The following is a 21,993-nucleotide window of genomic DNA, read 5'->3' as shown; positions in this document are numbered from 1 at the left end:
TAACTTATGAAGAGCTGCATGTGGCTCCGGAGCTACAGGTTGGCCACCCCTTTTATAGTGAGACTTCAACAATCCAAGAGTTCTTGCACTAAGTGGCTCTCCTAGAAAGTGTGGCATATGGCCAGTCCCCTGTAATCTGCAGAAGTCAGGATCTCAATAATACAGCTTTTCTAGCTTTAGCTTTTTCCTCTCTGGGTATGTCTACACTGCAAAGAAAAATGTGTGGTGCTTAGTCTGAGTCTGGGTCAGTTAATTCAGGCTCATGGGCCTTAGACTGCAGGGCTGAAAATAGCTGTGTAGATGTTTCCACTTGCGCTGGAGCTCTGAACGGGAGGGTCTCAGAACCTGGGTTCCAGCCCGACTGAAAAAGTCTGTACTGCTATTTTTAGCTACAGAGTAGCTAACTTTCATATTAAAAGAAAAGGAGTACTTGTGGCACCTTAGAGACTAACAAATTTATTTGAGCGTAAACTTTCGTGAGCTGTAGCTCATGAAAGCTTGTGCTCAAATAAATTTGTTAGTCTCTAAGGTGCCACAAGTACTCCTTTTCTTTTTGTGAATACAAACTAACACGGCTGCTACTCTGAAACCTAACTTTCATGTTATACACATTCCAAGACTTTGTTCAAAAAGTCCCATTAGTCCAAAGAATATTAAGGATTCATCATCAATAGTTATCTGTCAGATTTTCTTCATTTATTTTGTATTATCAAGGGCTATAAAAAGCTGTGGTGTTCAGTGATGGTTATAAAATTTTTAGGCCTGTCAATTAATCGCAGTTAACTCACACGATTAACTCAAAAAATCATGATTTAAAAAATTAATTGCACTGTTAATATAATACCAATTGAAAATTATTAAATATGTTTTGATGGTTTTTCTACATTTTCAAATATATTGATTTCAATTACAACACAAAATACAAAGTGTACAGTGCTCAGTTTATATTTTTGGTTACAAATATTTGCACTGTAAAAATTACAAACGAGATTATTTTTCAGTTCACCTCATACTTGTACTGTAGTGCAATCTCTTTATTCTGAAAGTGAGACTTACAAATGTAGATTTTTTTGTTACATAACTCTGCTCAAAAACAAAATAATGTAAAGCTTTAGAGCGTACAAGTCCACTCAATCCTACTTCTTATTTAGCCAATCACTCAGACAAACAAGTTTTTCATTTACGGGAGATAATGCTGTCGACTTCTTATTTGCAATGTCACCTGAAAGTGAGAACAGGTATTCGCATGGCACTTTTGTAGTCTGCATTGTAAGGTATTTACCTGCCAGATATGCTAAACAGTCATATGCCTCTATATGCTTCCATGCTGATGATGCTTGTTAAAAAAATGTCAATTACATTTGTGACTGAATTCCTTCAAGGAGAATTGTACGTCTCCTGCTCCATGGTTTTACCCTCATTCTGTCATATATTTCGTGTTATGGTAGTCTCGGATGGTGACCCAGCATACGTTGTTTGATTTTAAGAACACTTTCACTGCAGATTGAGAAAACAGGAGTGGGTGGTTGAGGTTCTGTGGCCTGCATTGTGCAGGAGGTCAGATTGGATGATCATAATGGTCCCTTCTCACCTTAAAGTCTATGAATAACACACAAGGTTCCAATATCAGATTTCTAAAGCTAGATAGATCATTCAACCCAAGGTTTAAAATCTGAAGTGCCTTCCAAAATCTGAGAGGGGTGAGGTGTGGAGCATGCCTTCAGAAGTCTTAAAAGAGCAACACTCTGATGCAGAAACTACAGAACCCAAACCACCAAAAAATACCTTCTGCTGGTGGCATCTGACTCAGACAATGAAAATGAACATGCGTCGGTCCACACTGCTTTGGATTGTTATCGAGCAGAATCCATCATCAGCATGAACACGTGGAATGGTGGTTGAAGCATGAAGGGACATATGAATCTTCAGTGTTTCTGGCACATAAATATCTTTTGATGCTGGTTACAACAGGGCCATGTTCTCACTTTCAGGTGACATGTAAACAAGAAGTGGGCAGCATTATCTCCTGCAAATGTAAAAAAACTCGTTTGTCTGAGCGACTGGCTGAACAAGAAGTAGGACTGAGTGGACTTGTAGGCTCTAAAGTTTTACATAGTTTTATTTTTGAATGCAGTTATTTTTTTGTACATAATTCTACATTTGTAAGTTCAACTTCGATAGAGATTGCACTACAGTATGTGTATTAGGTGAATTGAAAAATACTTTTTCTTTGTTTTACAGAGCAGATATTTGTAATAAAAAATAAAAAATGTACACTTTGTATTCTGTGTTGTAATGCAAATAAATATATTTGGAAATGTAGAAAACATCCAAAAATATGTAAATTAATGGTATTGTACTGTTTAATTTTTTTAATTGCTTGACATCCCTAAAAATTTTCTTTAAAAAAAAATCTGATAGCATGCTGAATTAATTTGTTAATCTCTAAGGTGCCACAAGTACTCCTTTTCTTTTTGCGAATACAGACTAACACGGCTGCTACTCTGAAACCTGTCATGCTGAATTTGTGGTTCCAGTGATGTCATAATCTATAATAGCAATTTAGTGGTAGATTTTTTACTGGGTGTGTTCTGACCAGAGATCTCCACAGGAAGCAGGGCTCTTTGAGTGCTACTTTTTTACTTAATCTGTCTACTGGAATCACAAAATAAATATTACTCTTTTTTTCACTGTAGGAAACCCATCTTACAATGAGTATGAACTAATATTCTAAATGTTCTTGCTAATATGTGAAAGCAACATATTTTCCCTGCAGAACTTTTAATCCTATTTGTTAGAAAGGTATATCTGTTGGTTCAGGGAGAGTGGGAAGGAGTCACCCTAAAAATAACATCCCCACTTATTTATAGAAATTAGGGAGTGGAAGTGGAGGAAATTCTATGATCTGACTCCTACAGGAGATGTGACTAAGACAGCATGGTTATTTCTGGCTTTAAAATCTAAACTTTAAAAATTAACTTTAAAATCTAAAAGTTGACTAAACATGGAAATAGTACATAATAAGCATTAAGGGCAAATATAGAAATGTTAATATGCCAAAGAATTGAATTACATGTCTGTGACATTCCGCTTTGGTGTCTGGACCAATGATCTGCTAGGCCACTCCAATCCTTGACTCTGGGAGCCAGCCTTACTCTGCTCTGCTATGAAAACCCCCACTCCTGGGCTGTTCACGCACAGCCTCGAACATGTAAGCTGCTCCCAGCTACTTGAAGTGAATTACACTAGCCAATATCTCCGGTCCCGGACACAACCCTAGGAACTCTGTCTTGCAGTGTCCAGTTATGCCCTCTGGACACTGCAAGCTTATATGAGTTCGTCAGTTTAACAAAGAAATTGATATGTACCAGGCTTGTTATCCCAAGGGGAGCCTCTGACACACTGCAAACCAAATGCACTGCTTCAGGTAGAATAATCAAACAGATTTATTAACCATACAAATAGATTTTAAGTGATTATAAATCAATGCATAACAAGTCAGAGTGGTTACCAGAATAAAATATAAGCACATAGTCTAAACTCTCAACCCTATTAGACTGGGCAGCAACTACATTAAGCAGTTTTTCTCACCCCACTGGATATTGCAGTCCTTAATATGCAGGTTTGTTCCTTAAACCTGGGCCAGTCTCCTGTGTTGGAGTCTTGTCGTCTTCTCAGTGTCCTGATTGTTTGCAGCAGAGGTGGGGCAGGAAAAGGGCCCAGTATGTGTCAACTCTGTCTGTTTTATGCCCTCAGTCCATGTTCTTGTAGAACATAAGTCCAGGCTTGTCTGGGGGGCATTGCTGAGTCTCTCCCAGCAAGGTTGAGCAATTACCTGGTGGGGCCTCATGCAGGTGAATCATTGCATTGGAGCTCCCTTGCTGGACAATGGTGGTTGGTTGGTTGACACCCTGCCCAGACGTTGGTTACTTTCCTTGCTGTTGCCTCTGAGGACCTAAATCCTGGCTGATTCCCCCAATTTACAGTATGACCACCATACTACACAATTCTCATATCATATGCATTAATGATACACATCTATGGCTAGAGAAATGACTTCCAGCAGATCATGACCTTTCCCCTGATACCTTACAAGGCATGCTTTATATGTAAATTCACAATTATATTAAAATGAGGAATATGGGGATTACAGCATGCTCCCTGAAGGTATAGAATATCACAATGTCTCATTGACAAACTATTGAAAAATGGGCATGTACTAGAATGGAAGTGTCAAATGACCACAAGGTGAATTTAAAGTAGGTCAAAGATGGCAGAACTGATTGTCATTGTGTAGGAAACCACTTTACTTGGAGAGGAGATATGTCAAATTTGGTGACACTGTTTGAATTTTAAACTGTTCTGAGCACTCTTAAAGTGGGTTTAATTCTAAAGCTTCATCACTGGCTTTCAAAAAACATTTTCTACCACCTACCTTGTGGGCTTTGTGGATTTCTAATTTTGTTCTGATCTTGTTTTGACTGAAATGTCAAGTCAGACCCAGATGTCATTCAGAGAGCATACTTGGCACCTGCCAAGTAGAACTTTGTGGAGCAGGGGTGGCTAACTACATATGATCAAACACTACAGATCAGGGCACTCAGAATGAAAATGGGTCTATACAGAGCAAGACTGGTTTCAAATGTAATGCTGTGGTTGTGGGAAAACATAAGCAAAACAACAATCATTCAAGCTTTTACAAATATTCACATTCCTTGAAGGAAAGTGATACTGAAATACTATCTGACAACAGTGACGAGAATAGTGTCTTTACAAGCTATGATGCTTGGCTGATTGTCTACACTGATTCCGTCCTTGGTGCATATGTGCCCCATGTGTGTGAAATCAGATTCTTTTTTTGAATAGCAGTACCAGTTGTGGCTGCACCAATGCCCATTCCTCCCTACAGAATATCATAGCTCTAGGCTTAAGGGGCAGGGCAGGGGTACCCATTGTTCAGTTCCTCTGATTGCTCCTGGTGCAAGACAGAATACTAGCAGTGCCAGTGTCCCTTATGCGACATAGCCATTTCCTAGGTCACTATTGTCGGAAGATCCAGACAAGCACATGTTTTTTGGGGTCTCATCAGATTGCTGAGGGGATCCTATTGCTGGATCCCACGTACATTAAGCCTCCGGAGTCTGAATCAAGTACAAGCGTTGCCCCTAGCTTGGGGTCTCTATCACTCTTAGGGTGAAGATCCTCTGTCAAGTTCCCCCTTCTGAGAGCTGAGACATTTTGGTTAAGCTGCCTAGCCTGTTAGCAGTGCTGACAACTTAGACTTCAGCATACTTTAAATGCACTGTCTCTTGTAACTCAAGCCATGTGGGTATTCTGGGCCCACAGTTCCCCTCTTCAAGGGAAACTTAGTTCAGTGTAGCACATACCTCAGATATTTACTTTGGACATGTAAACATCTGAAACATCATTGCTCTTTCTTTAAGCACCAGAAATGGAGTACAGATCATACAGAATGTAAGCCTGAATATAATGCTGCTCAGTCTTGCCCACCCTTCATTTGTGGGGCAGGGGACAACTGTCTGAATTTTGAGGTAGGCAGGATTCCCCTGTCGCATATTCCTGCATTAGCTTCCCTTTGCTTGAGGTGGTGGAATGGCTGAAAATGCAGAATAGATCAGTTTCTGCCCTGTATATAACCACCTTGTCTCTCTGTGTGAGGTGGCTCCCAGATCAGCCTCCTCAGGTGATCCCAGACCCTTACCAGCTGATTTTGCTGTCTTGCAACCTCGCCCCTGACAAACCAGTTCTCATGAATTGGAGCCAGTCTGTTTAGGATGTTTGTATTAGAATAGAATAATTAAATTAGGATTGTCTCCTATCAGCCTGGTATGACAGCCCTTAGGAATTTAGGTCCAACATGATGGTGAAAGACAACAGAAGGCAATGTGCTGCACCTTCAAAATCCAGTTTGCAGCTTAGTAAAGATACATACAAAGTTCAGGTTTCAGAGTAGCAGCCGTGTTAGTCTGTATTCGCAAAAAGAAAAGGAGTACTTGTGGCACGTTAGAGACTAACAAATTTATTAGAGCATAAGCTTTCGTGAGCTACAGCTCACTTCATCGGATGTATTTGATATACACACACAGAGACCATGAAACAACAGGTTTATCATACACACTGTAAGGAGAGTGATCACTTAAGATAAGCAATCACCAGCGGGGGGGGGGGGGGGAAGGAGGAAAACCTTTCATGGTGACAAGCAGGTAGGCTAATTCCAGCAGTTAACAAGAATATCAGAGGAACAGTGGGAGGTGGAGTGGGGGGGAGAAATACCATGGGGAAATAGTTTTACTTTGTGTAATGACTCATCCATTCCCAGTCTCTATTCAAGCCTATTTCCCCATGGTATTTCTCCCCCCACCCCCCACTGTTCCTCTGATATTCTTGTTAACTGCTGGAATTAGCCTACCTTGCTTGTCACCATGAAAGGTTTTCCTCCTTCCCCCCCCCTGCTGCTGGTGATGGCTTATCTTAAGTGATCACTCTCCTTACAGTGTGTATGATAAACCCATTGTTTCATGTTCTCTGTGTGTGTATATAAATCTCCCCTCTGTTTTTTCCACCAAATGCATCCGATGAAGTGAGCTGTAGCTCACGGAAGCTTATGCTCTAATAAATTTGTTAGTCTCTAAGGTGCCAGAAATACAAAGTTCATAATCTCACACAGAGCTCAGAAGTTATGCAGATTCCCTAAATCTTTCACTATGTGGACTTTTTTAGAGTTATTCTTAGTTTAATATTAGTTTAGTTTATTCTTTTTACCTGTTGGCTGCTTTTTTCGCTGTCTTTGGGCTGGTCTACACTATCGCTGTAAGTCAGTCTAAGTTGCATTATTTGTTACGTAACTTATGTAACTGACTTTGACGTAACTTAGGTTGGCTTATGGTGGTGTCTATACTGTGCTATGTCGATGGGAGATGCTCTCCCATTGACATAGCTTTTGCCTCTTGTGGAGGTGGAGTACAGATGTCTATGGGAGAGCTCTCAACAGACCCGCTAAATTGACACTACCACATCAATCGCAGCGGTGCTGATTTAGCTAGTAGTATCGACATGGTTTTTGAGTGGGTAAGTATAGCCACTCCCAGTAGAGGGGGTTATTCCTTCATTATGGGAGTTCCCAAGTCTCCAGGCTTCAAGACCTGACATTTGTGTGACTCCGGCATGTCTGCTAATGATAGGTGCTCCAGTTACCTCATCTGCCTGTCTGGGAGACAGGCATGTGTCAGATTGCAGCTCCATTTCTAAAATGGACCCTCAGAATAGAGAAATGAGGCTAAATTTCTTGCTGCTGGAAAGATTAATGCAACATCTATCTCTGTCCTGAGAAGCCTGGGAATGATCCACTGCACCCTACCTCAGCACCAGGAAGTTGTGGCTCAGCCTCTACTTTGAAGAGTGCTTCCTCTCTCGGAGCACACTGCATCTCTGTGTGTGTTTAAAGAGGAGAACTGAGTACCGTGCCAATCAGGATTCTAGATGCAGATCACCACCCCTGGCCCCAAGTAAGAGGCTTAAAACTTCTCCTCTGCCTCCATCGAGATCCATGGCCTGGAGTCCCTGCCCAGTGCCGTGGCACTGATGATTCCTTCATCCCACAAGGACTGTGTTGCTTCAGTACCATAGCTGCATGGTGACTCTGGCCTTGACAGACCTATTTGGTGGTGATCACTTCACCTCGTCACAGAGCACCATCTCAGCACTGACCCTTCCCTGGCACTGGAGATCCCAGCACCAAGACTCTTCATGCTACTGGCTGACCAACCTATTGGTCTGTCCCCTGAGTCTCTGATACTGGATTTTTTGAGATGTTGTCTCCAAGCAACTATCTGCTACAATCATACCTCATTTGGAACCATGTGGACCCAATACTTTGGACAGGAGTGCCCCCTCTAGAGGAGACCTATTCCTTCTTGTCCTCTTCATCAGCATGCTCCAAAGGCTGTCTTCCCTCTTGCCCCCATTATCCACCTTGTGTAGCCCAATGGGTATCTGGTAGGGAACCTAGAGAAGATACTGGATAACATGAGACAAGAGGACTTCAAGGAGCACCTTTCGTGATATCTCCCCTGAGTCTGCCACTCCATTTTTCTTACCAGCCCCTGGGACATGAATCCCCACTTCAGAAGACTCACTTCCTCGGTATGTCAACTAAGCTCTCCTTTACAGATGAGGCAAACCCCAACCAGTCAGCCCCGAATCCTAGAGGGCACGGAGTACATAGAACATCCTACTTCTCATCTTCATCCCTTAATGAGGCTGTCGAACCACCCTCTTTTGTGTGTCAAAATGAATTTAAGACCTTTCAGGATCTCTTGAAGAGGATTGCAGGGACCCTTCACATTCTGTCTGAGGTGATAGCAAAAGAATATTTATCATTGTATTTAGGAACTTTCGCAACAGAATTTCATTCAAAAAATTGTTGTCTACAAAAATGTATCAGATTTCCAAATTATGAGCTGGGTTGTTGAGTTAGGATAAATTCCAGGTCATATGATATCCATTTTTCCTCTGTCAATGGTTGATCCTACTCTTTGTCCTCAAGGACACACGTGAGAGACTAGGTAGGCACAGCCTCAGGTTGGGCAGTGGGTGAGTTAGCAGTTGGTTCTGGCCATGCTGCTGGCCTGAGCAATGCTCTGTTTAGTTGGTTCTACTTGTTTAAGCTAATCAACTCAAAGATTTAATGCAACTGAAACATTTCAACATTCTTTTAAATTAAGAATGAAAGAGTTTATTAAGTAGTTAATTTTGAAATAAAGGAACCCAAAAAAGTAGCAAAGGAAAGTAACAGGCCTTAATTTTTTTTTTTACTAATATTTCTTTGCTTATATTAAACAATAAAAGATCCTACACCATGGAACTGCAAACCTTAAATAAATAAAAAATCAAGCAATATGCAGTGTCTCTTCTGGAAAAAGGACTCCTCTGTCCTAGTGGACAGAGGGGAAAAGTTCTGGGCTCAACCAGCCATTGAGGCGAGGTGACAGTGGGGTAATTAGAAGAACTGCTACAGAACCTTTCCCCCTTCAGATTGAACTTCCTTCTCTCCCTCCTCAGTCCCCTCCCTTCATTCTTCCTTTTTTCAGGTTCCCCAGAGACACTCCTTCCTTCCTTCCTTCCTTTGCTGTCCCTCCCCCCAGCACCTCCCCAGCCTAACAGAATAACTAGCCTATGCAGGGTGGCCGGTGGAGTGGGAGCAGGAAGGAAGTTCAGCACCAGGGAAACAAAGCCAGAAACAGAGCGGAAGAGCAGGGGAGCTTTGCAGCCTCAAGTCAAAACAAAAGTCCTGTTTCTCTCTCGTCCTGCCTCATCCCCAGGTCTGAGGCCTGAGTTACTGGCTGCTAACAAGCGGGAGGGGAAGGGGAGGGAGGTGTTCCCTTCTATGGGCAGTCCTGTACCTGGGCATAATGGGAGAGCTACCAATCCTAGAATCCCTCTCTAAGCCTCTGACCTGTCTTTTCATCTCCTCCAATGGCTTACTAGGAAATGTAGCGTCTGTCCCTTTTTGAGGGTTGGACCAGGGAGAGATCATCCCTCAGCACCTGATTATTGAATCTTTTGTTTTGAACCAGTTTTTTTTTTCTGGGTTCTGTTGCAATTCGGGTTCAGTACAACTCGGAGGTTTTCAGTTTGGGTTCAGTTCGGGTTCAGTGAAAAATCCTCTGAACTGGGGTGTTCAGGGTTCAACTCCTTGCTTTTAATTTCTAATATTTTTGTTTCCTCTCCTTCCTCATGGGCCTTGAAACTCTTTAGTTGGTGACTGTCTCAAAGATAGCCGTCTGAACAAGGCTGCACCCTTATACTTTAAGGCTTTTTGCCCTTCACCCTCAGCTAGTAAGGTGAGTTAACTTCAGCCTCTAAAACTTTTAAAAATAACTCCTCCACAAACAGTTAGTTTGGGGGCAGCAAACCTCTCTTCTTTTTAAACCCGCTCTTAATTGTCTGGCATGTGTCTGTGTTCCCTCTTCACCTGAGAAGGATGGTCGCCTACTTTAAGTATTTTTCACTTCCCCAGCTAGATATTTTTCTCTGGGTCTGGGACCTTTAGTATCTACAGCTTTGTATTTGAATCCTAGATTAGAATGACGAGCCAAAGGAGAATCGGATCAAGGACAACCTTGGTTCTAGCCTTCATCCAGAGTGACTCTTGGGATCTCAACTGATCCCCCAAGAACTCTTATTATGAACTGGATCTGCATATGGATTATCAGTTGGAATGGAGAAGGCCACTGTGGTACAGACTGCCTTACTGGCAACCCCAACCTTTCATTATGAATCCATAACAGATGGAAGATGATAGAAAGCAGTAGCTACAGCACTGTTGGAACTGGCTCTTAAATCCACACATAATGTAGCTTGACAGTTATCTGGTGAAGGGGTACAATCTCCATTGTGTCTACAAGAAGTTTTTCAGAGGATGAAGAGCAAGTGGCCTTTCAGGAGTTTACTGATTTGGACCCTGAAACATATGTCCAGCAGTTGCCTGTTAAAAACATGAGCATTTCATCAGCCATTTATCTATATAAAGATACAGTAGCATTCCAAGAACTAGTACAGAAGATGGCCTCTGCATTGAAACTACCTACTTGCTCTCTGAAAGAAATACATCCAATTCTTGATTATGTACTCAGTCTTTGGGAAGAGTATCATTAGAACTTTCAGACAGTCTGTTGCAACTTGCAGAATTAATTAGGCTGCAGGGAAGAATTTATCCAGTGTCCAAAAAAGCAGATAAAGATGTATCACTTATCTCGGGATGGCTTTTCATATGCCCTGGAACCTAACTCTAGTGGTAGAAGCTGCTATTCAGAGAGTCAGAGATGGGTGATTGCATCCCACATTGTCAGACCAGGATGATAACTGATGCTTTAAGAAGAAAAGTCTCTTCCTCCTCTGCCCTGAGCTTGAGTCACTCTTACTGAATGGGCCATTCTCTCTCAGTTCTGTCTTCGGGACAAAATGTCTAATTTTACTAAAACGTTACCAGATGAACAGAAAAATTGTCTAATGCCATAGTCTTTGATGAACAGCAGGTAGTAAAGCTGCCTTTGCACACAATATTTGACTCTTCAGTTACAGCTGCCAGAACTCTTGAATCTGCTCTCTGTGTAGATACACTAGGTTCATATCTTTGGGGTTGCACCTGGAACTAAGGTGGAAGACGTGCCTTTTTGAGGAAGAGGGATTTTTCAGCACCAGGACAGATAAGGTTTTAGAGAATAAAGGAAACAAGGTATGTGGCTAGATGACTGGGTTTCTACAAAGCACCCAGAAGAAGATTGTTTAAGTATTAGAAGTTTGCCTTTTTTCTACATTACATGTAGAAGGAGGGGGGAGAACCAGTTCTATCACCAACATCAGTAATCTCCTCTTCCATATCAGTACGGGAGAAGGAATAGTAAGCCAAGATCTGCGGTCAAGGAGATGTCTTCAACAGCAATATTTTTGAATGTCAAACTTCAGATTTGACATGCATCTCAAGGACTGTAAACCATTCTTCCCAGATTTTAATTCACTTTCTTCTGGAGACAGTCAATATTTCTACCAATTGTCATCCGTGACATCGGACAAATGAAGATTAGAAATCATCCGCACTGGATACTCAATTCAGTTAAAAAAATATTCCTCCTTCCAATTCTTCCCTCTATGTTCAGAGACCTCTTCATTAGTCTATCAAGATCAGAGTGTTTCAGGCTTTCATGGAATTGGGAGCTATGTAGGAGGTCCCGGAAAAGTTCAAGGGCAGAGGATTTTATTCCAGTTATTTCCAGATACCCCCGAAGAAGGGAGTCTTTGTCCAATCCTAGACCTAAGAAAGCTCAACAAATTCACAAGTTCTGCTTTTGAATGTTGACTTTAGCTTCTCTAATTCCCAAGCTTTCCCAGAAAGTCTGGTTTGCATGAAAGATGTGTTTTCACATTGCTGTAAGATGTTTGCACATCCTTCTGGCTCACCTTGGGGAAATAAGCATTTTCACCATCTGGTGAAGTGGGTTTTAGCCCAGGAAAGCTTATGCTCAAATAAATTTGTTAGTCTCTAAGGTGCCACAAGGATGCCTTGTTGTTTTTGCTGATACAGACTAACACGGCTACCACTCTGAAACCATTTTCAATACAAGTTCCTTCCCATTGGTCTGTTAATGTTCCCCGAGTGATCACAAAATGTTTGTATACCTCAGGAGACAAGGCATTTGTTTTCCCTTTCTCACAACTGGTTAATAAAGTCCGTGTCAATCTCTGCTTGCCAGAAGTATTCTTGATACATGCACCCTCTTCCAGACTCAGGGATTTACAATAAATCAAAATGAATCATTTCAATTACTGCAGAGAGTCCTGTTAATAGGTGTGGTATTGGACTCCCAAGAAAACAAAGCGTTCCTACCTTGACAGATTTCAGAGTGTAACACTGGCTGTACATACCTTGTGTGAGACTATTGCCTCAAATCAATGGGCATTTTAGCTGCAACAACATATGTAACCCCATACACTTGGCTAAAAATGAGTCACTGGCTCTCAACCATTACATGCTGGGACAGGACAATATGAACAAGAGTTACTATTCTAAAGAATGGTCTAATGCACCTATACTGGTGGACAACCCCTCCAAATGGGGTGCCATTTTATCAATAGAGGTAATGTCAAATGCTTCCAAAGCAGGCTGGGGAGGTCATTGCAGAAGCCTCATGGCTCAGTCTTTGGAATATTTGAGAAGACGTTGCACATCAGTAAGAGCTAAGAGTTGTCAGATGGGCATTGTGAAAGCATTCTTGCACCATCCTGCCCTTCAGATGGGTAAGTGGTAACAGAAATAGAGTTTGAGAGATAAGCCTTTGTATCAGAGGTCTGAGCTAAAGTAGTGGGCAAGCTTTGCTGATATAAAGCAAAGTTAGAAAAAGTCAGGCTGTGAGCAGACATCAGGCTTTGCCTGTTTGCAAGTTCACAGAATCTGGCAAGAACAGGCCTGGTATTGCAAATAAACAGGGTCTGACATCTGCTCACAATCTGACTTTTGTGAACTTTGCTTTATATCAGCAAAGCTTGCCGACTAAGTAAGCTCAGGCCTCTGATACAAGGGCACATGTCTCAGGCTCTCTACTACAACTATTACAGTGTTCTACATAGAAAGTCAGGTGGTGCTTATTTTCCCAACTTTGCAGGAAGGCTATCAAATTATGGCAGTGGTGCTTCTGTGTTCTGGTATTTTCAAAACAAAGTCATCTTGCCAACATGGTGGGATATCTGGAGGTCTTGTGGCACTCTGTTTGAGGCACTATGTCTAGTTTGGAGGTTTTTGCCCTTGTTAACCTGAGTTGCCTAGCGTAAATGGTACAGTGTCTAGTCTAGTGTTTACAGATGTTTGTTCCAGAATACAAGTGTCTGTAGTTTACCCTAGGACACAGCCTATAGAAACAGTTATGTCCTGGGACAAAGATGTTTATATAATGTTCAGACTAACATTCATAAGTGTTTTAGCTAACTCCGCTTAACTCCTAAGAGCAAAATCTCTAGTCTGGACATACTGTAAGGCAGTTTTCAGAGTAGCAGCCGTGTTAGTCTGTATTCGCAAAAAGAAAAGAGTACTTGTGGCACCTTAGAGACTAACAAATTTATTAGAGCATAAGCTTTTGTGAGCTACAGCTCACTTCATCAGTGCACTGATGAAGTGAGCTGTAGCTCACAAAAGCTTATGCTCTAATAAATTTGTTAGTCTCAAGGTGCCACAAGTACTCCTTTTCTTTTAAATTATCATTGTGTTCGTTGCAGCAAACTGGCCAATGCTTTGTTGTGAGATGATGCAAGCTAATTGTGTCTCTGCCTCACTCTTGTTTGCAGCAAAAGGAGTGGGTGTTTTTACATGCACGCGCGTGCGCGCGCACACACAGAGTGTGTCATTAGTGGCAGTAACTTCCAGTGACTTCAGGTTCTGAAAGGATCTGTGCTCACTCTCTTTACCAGAAGAGGAGAGGCATTTTTTTTTCAAGGGAGCTGTAGCCTGATCCTTTTAAATGGTTAATAATTGTATTGATTCCCAATCGGTACTAATTTAATGAGTTAGGGGTAATATGGTTCTTATCCCAGAATCAGGCTCCATAGAATTAAAACTGACAACTTCAGTATCTTTTAGGGAACCTTGAGATGTGTAGCAAAGACACTTGCACTGAGGGCAAAGCCAAGCTATGGCTATTTTTATTAAAACAATCAGTAGAGACAGGAGCGCTCTAGATCACATAAACAAGAAGCAGAAATACAGTAAAAAGAAAAGGAGTACTTGTGGCACCTTGGAGACTAACAAATTTATTAGAGCATAAGCTTTCGTGAGCTACAGCTCACTTCATCGGATGCATTAGGGATATCTTTGGTGTCATTCCCTATATCTACTCGTATACTTACATAATCACATCCTTCCTTAAGGATTTGGTGGTGAGAGACAAATCCTGTCCCTGGCATGCCAAATGAGTCTGGTAGTCCAGAACACCAAAGGTTGGTGGTAAATAACAATACAGAGCTGAAGGATGAAAAGCTAGCAGGTGCTGAGTAATGAGCTCCCCCCCCCCCCCCCCCCGCCCCGATCATCTAAATTATTGCTTTCCTCTCCATAGGCCAGTTTTACTTTCAGGCTTGGTAACTTGTCAAATCAGGATTAGTGTAGCTGAGGCACAAAACAGTGAATTTCAGGCAAGGGATCATCCTATTGGGAACAAAGTATCAAAATTTCAATATTTTAAGTATAGAAATAGTGGAGGTAAAATACTTTTTAGTCTACATCAAGAGTGAATTCCATTTGGACTACTGTGTATTGTTTGGATGCTTTCAAATGCTGAGAGAAATGAGCCTTTATATCTTCAGTTAAATATAGTTTGGGAATATGTGATGCTCACAGCTAATACCTAGATTTATGTTGTACCATGTCCTGGATTAACAAAGTACAGCATACTTTGTAGGTATTATAATCTAGAGAAAAGTAGTAGAGAGTAATTTTATACTGTTTCAAAATGAATTTGGTAAAAATGTCGTCTTCTTCGCAGCTAGATTGCATTTTGACAATGCTGTTTCCTTGAGTCACCGTATTGCATTGGAGGGTAGGGGAGAAGACGACACCAATTCTAGTTTGCATGACAGAGCTGAAATAGTCACTGGGCTGTAAAGTGATTTTACTTTCTTGTAAAATCTCAACCTGTTATCTGTAAATGTGATTAATACATTATAAAGCTGGAAGGGACCACTGTGATCATCTAGTTTGATCTCCTGTGTAACACAGATGATGGAATTAATTGAGGGAAGTTCTATTTGAAGTAGAGCATATCTTTTAGAAGAAAAATCCTATCTTAATGTAAACATTGCCAGTGATGGCGAATTCACCACAACCTTTGGTAAGTTCTAATAGTTAATTACCCTCACTGTTAAAAATTTGCATCTTATTTTCAGTCTGAATTTGCCTACCTTCAATTTCCAGCCATCAGAGCTTATCTTTTGTCTGCTAAACTGAAGAACTCATATCAAATTTCTGTTCCCCGTGTACAGACTTACAAAATGTGACAAGTTTCAGAGTAGCAGCCGTGTTGGTCTGTATTCGCAAAAAAGAAAAGGAGTACTTGTGGCACCTTAGTGACGAACAAATTTGGTGTTTTTCCTCCCCCCCCAGGAAGAAATGGAGAGTAAACTAAAGGAGGTTGGTGATGGGAACGGGAAGGACATGAGGCATTGACCACAGATCAATACTAATGAAATTAAGATATTTGAAGAAGAGAAATGAACAAAATCAAAAGGAGCTAAAAGTGTATAATAGAAAAACATGCTGAAGACTGATTTAATTAAATCCATTTTATGAACAACAAAACTAATTCATATGGAATAAAATTACTTCATATGTATCCCAATTAAGGAAAAAAATACTGTAATCTGAAAACCGCTTGAGCAATAACTTTAGGGACTTCGGTGTTCCTGGATCACAAGTGTCTTGCTAAACACTAACACTTTGTTGGCCAGTAGCCACTTCTGTACTTCCAGTCATCACCTGGCTTAGACAAAATCCTCATGACAAATATTGACTCTACATGCAGAGGGCAATAAGAATTTATGCCCATGATGAGTTCCTCTCTCAGCTAGTATGCCCAGTGCACCAAACCATCACTTCTCTGATGGCCACATTTGGTTTTTGCAGGATTGCGGAAATTCTTTGATAGTTAAGATAACCTTCTGAATGAGTCAATGCTGTATTCCTGTACTGAGACTGCGAATAGCTCTGGGATGCTGAGAGTGATCCATTGTATACAACTTTGTTCCGTTCCTGGCTGGGCCACAGACTTTCTCGGTGGTGCTGGTTGAGTCATTTAGATAAAAATTTCCCAGTTGACCACAGTCGGTTCCTTATTTGCTCAACTTGGAACATCTGGTGCCTGATTTGCAGAAGTGCTGATTGCTTGCAGCTGTGGCTGATGTAAATAGTAGTTGTGGATGCTTGGCAGTTCTGGACAGAAAAGCGGTGCATTCTGATATAATGAGCATAGGGCTGGAATTCAGTTCACAATATGGCCATGGGCTCTTTTATTTCAGGCTGTGGGTCTGAAATAGCTTTAGCTTCAATTGATGATAAAGTGTGAATGAAAACAAGATTATTTTGATCAAAGTCTGTGTGTGGACAAGCCTGTATAGATTCTCTTCCACCGTATTGGAAGACTACTTCCATTTTTGTTGTCATAGAATATCAGGGTTGGAAGGGACCTCAGGAGATCATCTAGTCCAACCCCTTGCTCAAAGCAGGACCAATCTCCAACTAAATCATCCCAGCCAGGGCTTTGTGAAGCCTGAGCTTAAAAACCTTAAAGGAAGGAGATTCCACCACCTCCCTAGGTAACGCATTCCAGTGCTTCACCACCCTCCTAGTGAAAAAGTTTTTCCTAATAACCAACCTAAGCCTCCCTCACTGTAACTTGAGACCATTACTCCTCGTTCTGTCATCTGCTACCACTGAGAACAGTCTAGATCCATCCTCTTTGGAACCCCCTTTCAGGTAGTTGAAAGCAGCTATCAAATCCCCCCTCATTCTTCTCTTCCGCAGACTAAACAATCTCAGTTCCCTCAGCCTCTCCTCATAAGTCATGTGTTCCAGTCCCCTAATCATTTTTGTTGCCCTCCACTGGACTCTCTCCAATTTTTCCACATCCTTCTTGTAGTGTGGGTCCCAAAACTGGACACAGTACTCCAGATGAGGCTTCACCAATGTCGAATAGAGAGGAATGATCATGTCCCTCGATCTGCTGGCAATGCCCCTACTTATACAACCCAAAATGCTGTTAGCCTTCTTAGCAGCAAGGGCACAATGTTGACTCAGTGTTATCTTGTAGTTACTCAGGAAAGCTTTCATTGAGTCTTGCCAGGGAAAATTTGGAAAGGTAAGAATACAGTATATTTAAATGTGAAATTATTTACTCACTATTGTTTAAAGGGAAGACAAATTTTTGACAGCAAAATGATCAAGTTCAGTCGTTTTGAAAATAACCATGCCAAGCGGCATTAGATCAAGTGGTGAGACCATGTCTACACTTCCAAGCTTATAGGATCACAGCTGTACTGATACAGCTGTGCCACTGTAAGAGTGCTCTTATAACTGTGTTATGCTGGTGGGAGAGAGTTCTTCTGTTGACATGATAAAACCAGTTTTATAAGCAGCGGTAGCTGTGTCTCCTACTGACATAGCATTGTGCACACGAGCGCTTATGCTGGCAGAAGTTATGTCGCTCAGGGACGTATGTTTTCTCACCCCTGAGTGACAGAAGTTTTGCTGACATAAGTGCTAGTGTAGACACGGCCTTACTTTCAGGGTTCATCCTGCTATATCAAGTTGGGAGTAACCTGAAGCACTTAACAGCAGCTATAATTCATGCTCTATGTAACTTTGTAACTCATTTGTTTTGGGGGAGAAGGGAATCTGACCTTTTAACTATCTGTTGTACTGATTGCTATAGTAACAAATGTAATTAAAACAAACTTGTGTGTCAGGTGAAGAAATGTGAGGCATCAGTGAAGACCAGCAATCTGTATAAGTTAAGAATCATAATGGTGGTGAATGTAGTTGAATTCCATGTAAAGCTTTTGGATAGTTAAGTTTACAGGATTTTGATTTTTCTCATCTTTCTATATAAAGGATCAGTTAAAAGAAAACTGTTCTGTACTGATTTCACAAAAGTTTGTGGAAAAGGCCTAATGGCTAGGTAATGGTATTGTTTATACCTGTTTGTTTTGACTGCCAGACTTGAAAAAAAGTTTGAATTAAATACAAATTTGGAAGGGGATACTGTCTAGTGGTATTACTGTATTGTGGAGCTACAAAATGGGATTTTCGCTCAGCAGTAATTCTGCATTATGATGCAGTCTTTAATTATGTGATTGCGTACTAATTTTTCCCCCACAGGACCCCTGCCTCATACAGTGCTCAGGACGGGACCTGCTCTGGGAATGAATCAGGGTTGTGTAATAAAAGAGGTAATTGTCTGTCTGTAGGACCCCTGCCTTGTGTTGCTGAAATTGGAAGGTTTTAGAGTAGCAGCCGTGTTAGTCTGTGTTCGCAAAAAGAAAAGGAGTTCTTGTGGCACCTTAGAGACTAACAAATTTATTTGAGCATAAGCTTTCGTGAGCTACAGCTCACTTCATCGGTGGCTCACGAAAGCTTATGCTCAAATAAATTTGTTAGTCTCTAAGGTGCCACAAGAACTCCTTTTCTTTTTGCGAACACAGACTAACACGGCTGCTACTCTGAAACCTGTCATTATGCAAGGCACTGAATTTAGCCGTATAGATGCATCCAATGAAGTGAGCTGTAGCTCACGAAAGCTTATGCTCAATAAATATGTTAGTCTCTAAGGTGCCACAAGTACTCCTTTTTCTTTTTGAAATTGGAAGGTTTGTGGTGAATGAGGTAGAGTACAGGAGTATGGTTTCATGATTAAGGCACCAGAGGACAATGAGAAGCATTTTGCCAATGGGTTTCACTGATGTCTGCTGGCAGCGGAGCAGACTCAGAAATTTTGTATTCCATTTCTGGTTCTAGAGGGAGAATAGGGAGTATACTCCAGTGATCAGACCTTCTGCTTTTGTCACCTCTGGCCTGTCCTCTGTTCCAGTCTCCCAATCTAGTTAGTCCTAATCTCCATACACCACCCCACCTTACCCAGATGACTCCTCACATCACGCTTTTAGGGTATGTCTACACTGCCCAGTTTACAGCGCGGCTGCAGCAGTGCGGTGATGTGGGCAGTCTAGTCATACTTTATCGCTGGGGGGAAGAGCTCTCCTAGCGATTAAAAAACAAAAAAAAAAACAAAAACAAAAAACCACCACCCCGAACAAGCTGCGGTAGCTTTATTGCCGAGAATGCGCTCCCCGCTTTCGGTGTTTAAACTTTTGTCGCTGCGGGGGTATATATTTTTTCACAACTCTGAACAACTAAAGTTTTAGCGCTGAAAGTGGCAGTATAAACACAGCCCCACTCTCCTTTCCCAGCCAGCCCTTTTCTCCCACAGCAGACTCGCTGTTAGATTCCACTTGCTTCCCTGCACCTGCCATCCCAAACCCTGGCTACCAGTCTCCCTCTCTGGAGTCCTCGTCCAGTCTTGGTTGTCTGTCCCCTCTAGCCCCTTTCCAATCTCTCTCTCCCTCTGTCCCAGCTCCTTGTCTTAGTCTTCCTGCCTAGCAAGTTCCAGTCCCCTGCCCCCAGCCTGCTCATCTGATCTCTCTCTCCCCTTCTTAGTATTCTACCCTCTGCTTCTCCCCTCCAGCTCCCAGTCTCAGTACCCTTTCCCTGGCTCCTTGTACCAGTCTGCTCCCTTCTTAGATCCAGGTCTTGTCTCCTCTGCATCTGAGACAGGTTGCTTTTTCCTCCATGATACCTGGGCATAGTAGGGGGAGCACTGATAGTGCAGACTGTCTCCCTTTCCTCATTTTTTCTGCCTGGTGCCACCCAGGATCAGCAGTTACAGGGACACTCTAACAAAGTTTCTTCTGAGCATTTGCTAAGATTATTCAAAGGCTCATAACGTGGCCAAATTTTGAGTTTCCTGCCCAAAACAGCAAAGGGCACATCTCTGACACCAGAATCCACGCCTCCCTGCCACATTTCAGGTCCCTGTTCTAAAGCATGAAAGTACTAGAGCTTTTCAACAAAACAGCTGTACGACTTTAACATGGGCAAGACAACATCTTTCTTCAGTCTCATTCTTTGAAACAAACTACTTCTGTTGAAACTTTCACCCAAAAATTAAGACTGAGGCAGAAGCCTGGCGTAGGAAATTTCAGCCTAAATTATTAAAGTTTAGCAAAGTTATAAACAACTAAACCCAGGGCTGTCTCATGGGGACATGTCAGACAAACTTCAGTGCATGTGGTGCTCCTAGCTCAATCTGTAATAAAGCTGGTGTTTTCTTTGAAGAATCTCTCACTGGTTTGATATGATTATTACTGACTAGTTGGTTTTTGTGCTGGATCACTTAGTCTTTCTGGAATCCTGTCAGTTAATGTTTGGGGATTTTATCAGTTGCAAGATGAAATACCTCCCAGTACTTTTTCATCATAAATCCATTATAGTCTTGCAGCTTCATGATGAGCATTGTTGTTTGAGCTGCCCCAAACATCTGCTTTTCTTCTTACCTATAGTGTCCTTGAGACTGATTCTGCACTGTCTTTGGACACTCTATCATTCACATCTGTGTAAAGTGGGTTTAAAATGGTCATTCAGAATTGGTAGCATTTTACTTACTTTGTGCAGTATACAGGGCAGTGGACAATTGGTCTCTTGGTATTTAATATTTGATGTTGGTGTGCGGACTTCGCTATTTGTCATCCCATTCTTTAGGAAATGTTTTGTCTTGAAAGTAAAAGGCCTGAACTGTATTACTGTAGTTATTTTTGTTTAAGATAGCTTAAGTGTGGAATATCCATTTCCAGTTTCTCGCAAAGGCTCTTGTATGTGGTAATTCACTGTAGCAATATCCTACATGCCATATGGTTGTATACTGCTCTCTGCTTCAGATATTTTTATGTAATTGAATTTTTGTCTCAATAGTTTCAGTAGAAAAAAATATTGTGGAGGGTAGTAACTTCTGAGCATCCAGATTGCAGGGTACCGGAATAGCACAGATTACCCTACTTACATTTCTTGGACACAGAGGGTATGTTGTGGTAAGGTTTCTCTGTAAATGGTGAGCCACTAAAAGACTTGAGCATTACTACTGTTCTGAGATAGAAGGATCTGGATATTCAGCAGTAAAAGGAGCAGCAGCAGCAACAGCGGTAGTAAAGACAGAGCAGGTTCCACAGTTAGCATATTTCACAGTATGAGTCAGTGTGAACACGGGTTCCCAGATAGCTGCCTGCAGGGAACCAAAACTGTATATTGAAAAATATTCAGGTTTCATGATTATGAGGCTAAGTCATGTGATCTTTACTATATCTTAAGTTGTCAACTTAGCTTTACTCGAGAGGATCCTTTGCTGCAGTGTTTTTTTTTTTTTTTTTTTTTTTTTTTTTAAAGGAGGGGGGAATTGTGCAATGTGTGTTTATGCCTACACCATGCCGAGGAGACCCTTACCAGTAAATAATCTGTGTATCCCTGAGGTAAGATATTGTTTCTGCTTTCCCTGCACAGTGCTGCTGCAGCACGGAGCTGATCCAAACATTCGGAACACTGATGGGAAATCAGCATTGGACCTGGCAGATCCTTCAGCAAAAGCTGTACTCACAGGTAAGAGACATAAGTTTCTATTGAATTGTCTTCTATAGTTCATTGTGTATATACCTCTTCAGCATAAAAGCAGCAAAAATGTGTGTGTCATTTTCAGGTTCCTTATTGAGTTGATATAACTGCCATTAATTGCCATGCTTCCAGAGGTTTGAATTGCTTATTTCACTTATTTGAGAGAATTACGTAATTAGAAAACATTATTCATTGCATTTTTATCACTAGCCTTCATATGG

The 21,993-nt window shown here is 41.5% G+C and overlaps 1 protein-coding gene across 1 annotated transcript in view; it reads left to right on the top strand.

The window, feature by feature from the left end:
• TNKS (tankyrase) overlaps positions 1-21,993 on the top strand; it is a 267,604-nt gene that overhangs the window by 26,814 nt on the left and 218,797 nt on the right. The window contains exon 3 of the mRNA XM_038398855.2: positions 21,665-21,760. Coding sequence (XP_038254783.1) covers positions 21,665-21,760 — 96 coding nt within the window. The remainder of the gene's footprint in view (positions 1-21,664; positions 21,761-21,993) is intronic.

Source organism: Dermochelys coriacea, chromosome 4 (assembly GCF_009764565.3).
Source record: "Dermochelys coriacea isolate rDerCor1 chromosome 4, rDerCor1.pri.v4, whole genome shotgun sequence".
Taxonomy (NCBI): Eukaryota; Metazoa; Chordata; order Testudines; family Dermochelyidae; genus Dermochelys; species Dermochelys coriacea.
Note: the sequence above shows the minus strand (reverse complement) of the source record. Positions and strands in the feature narration are given on the sequence as shown.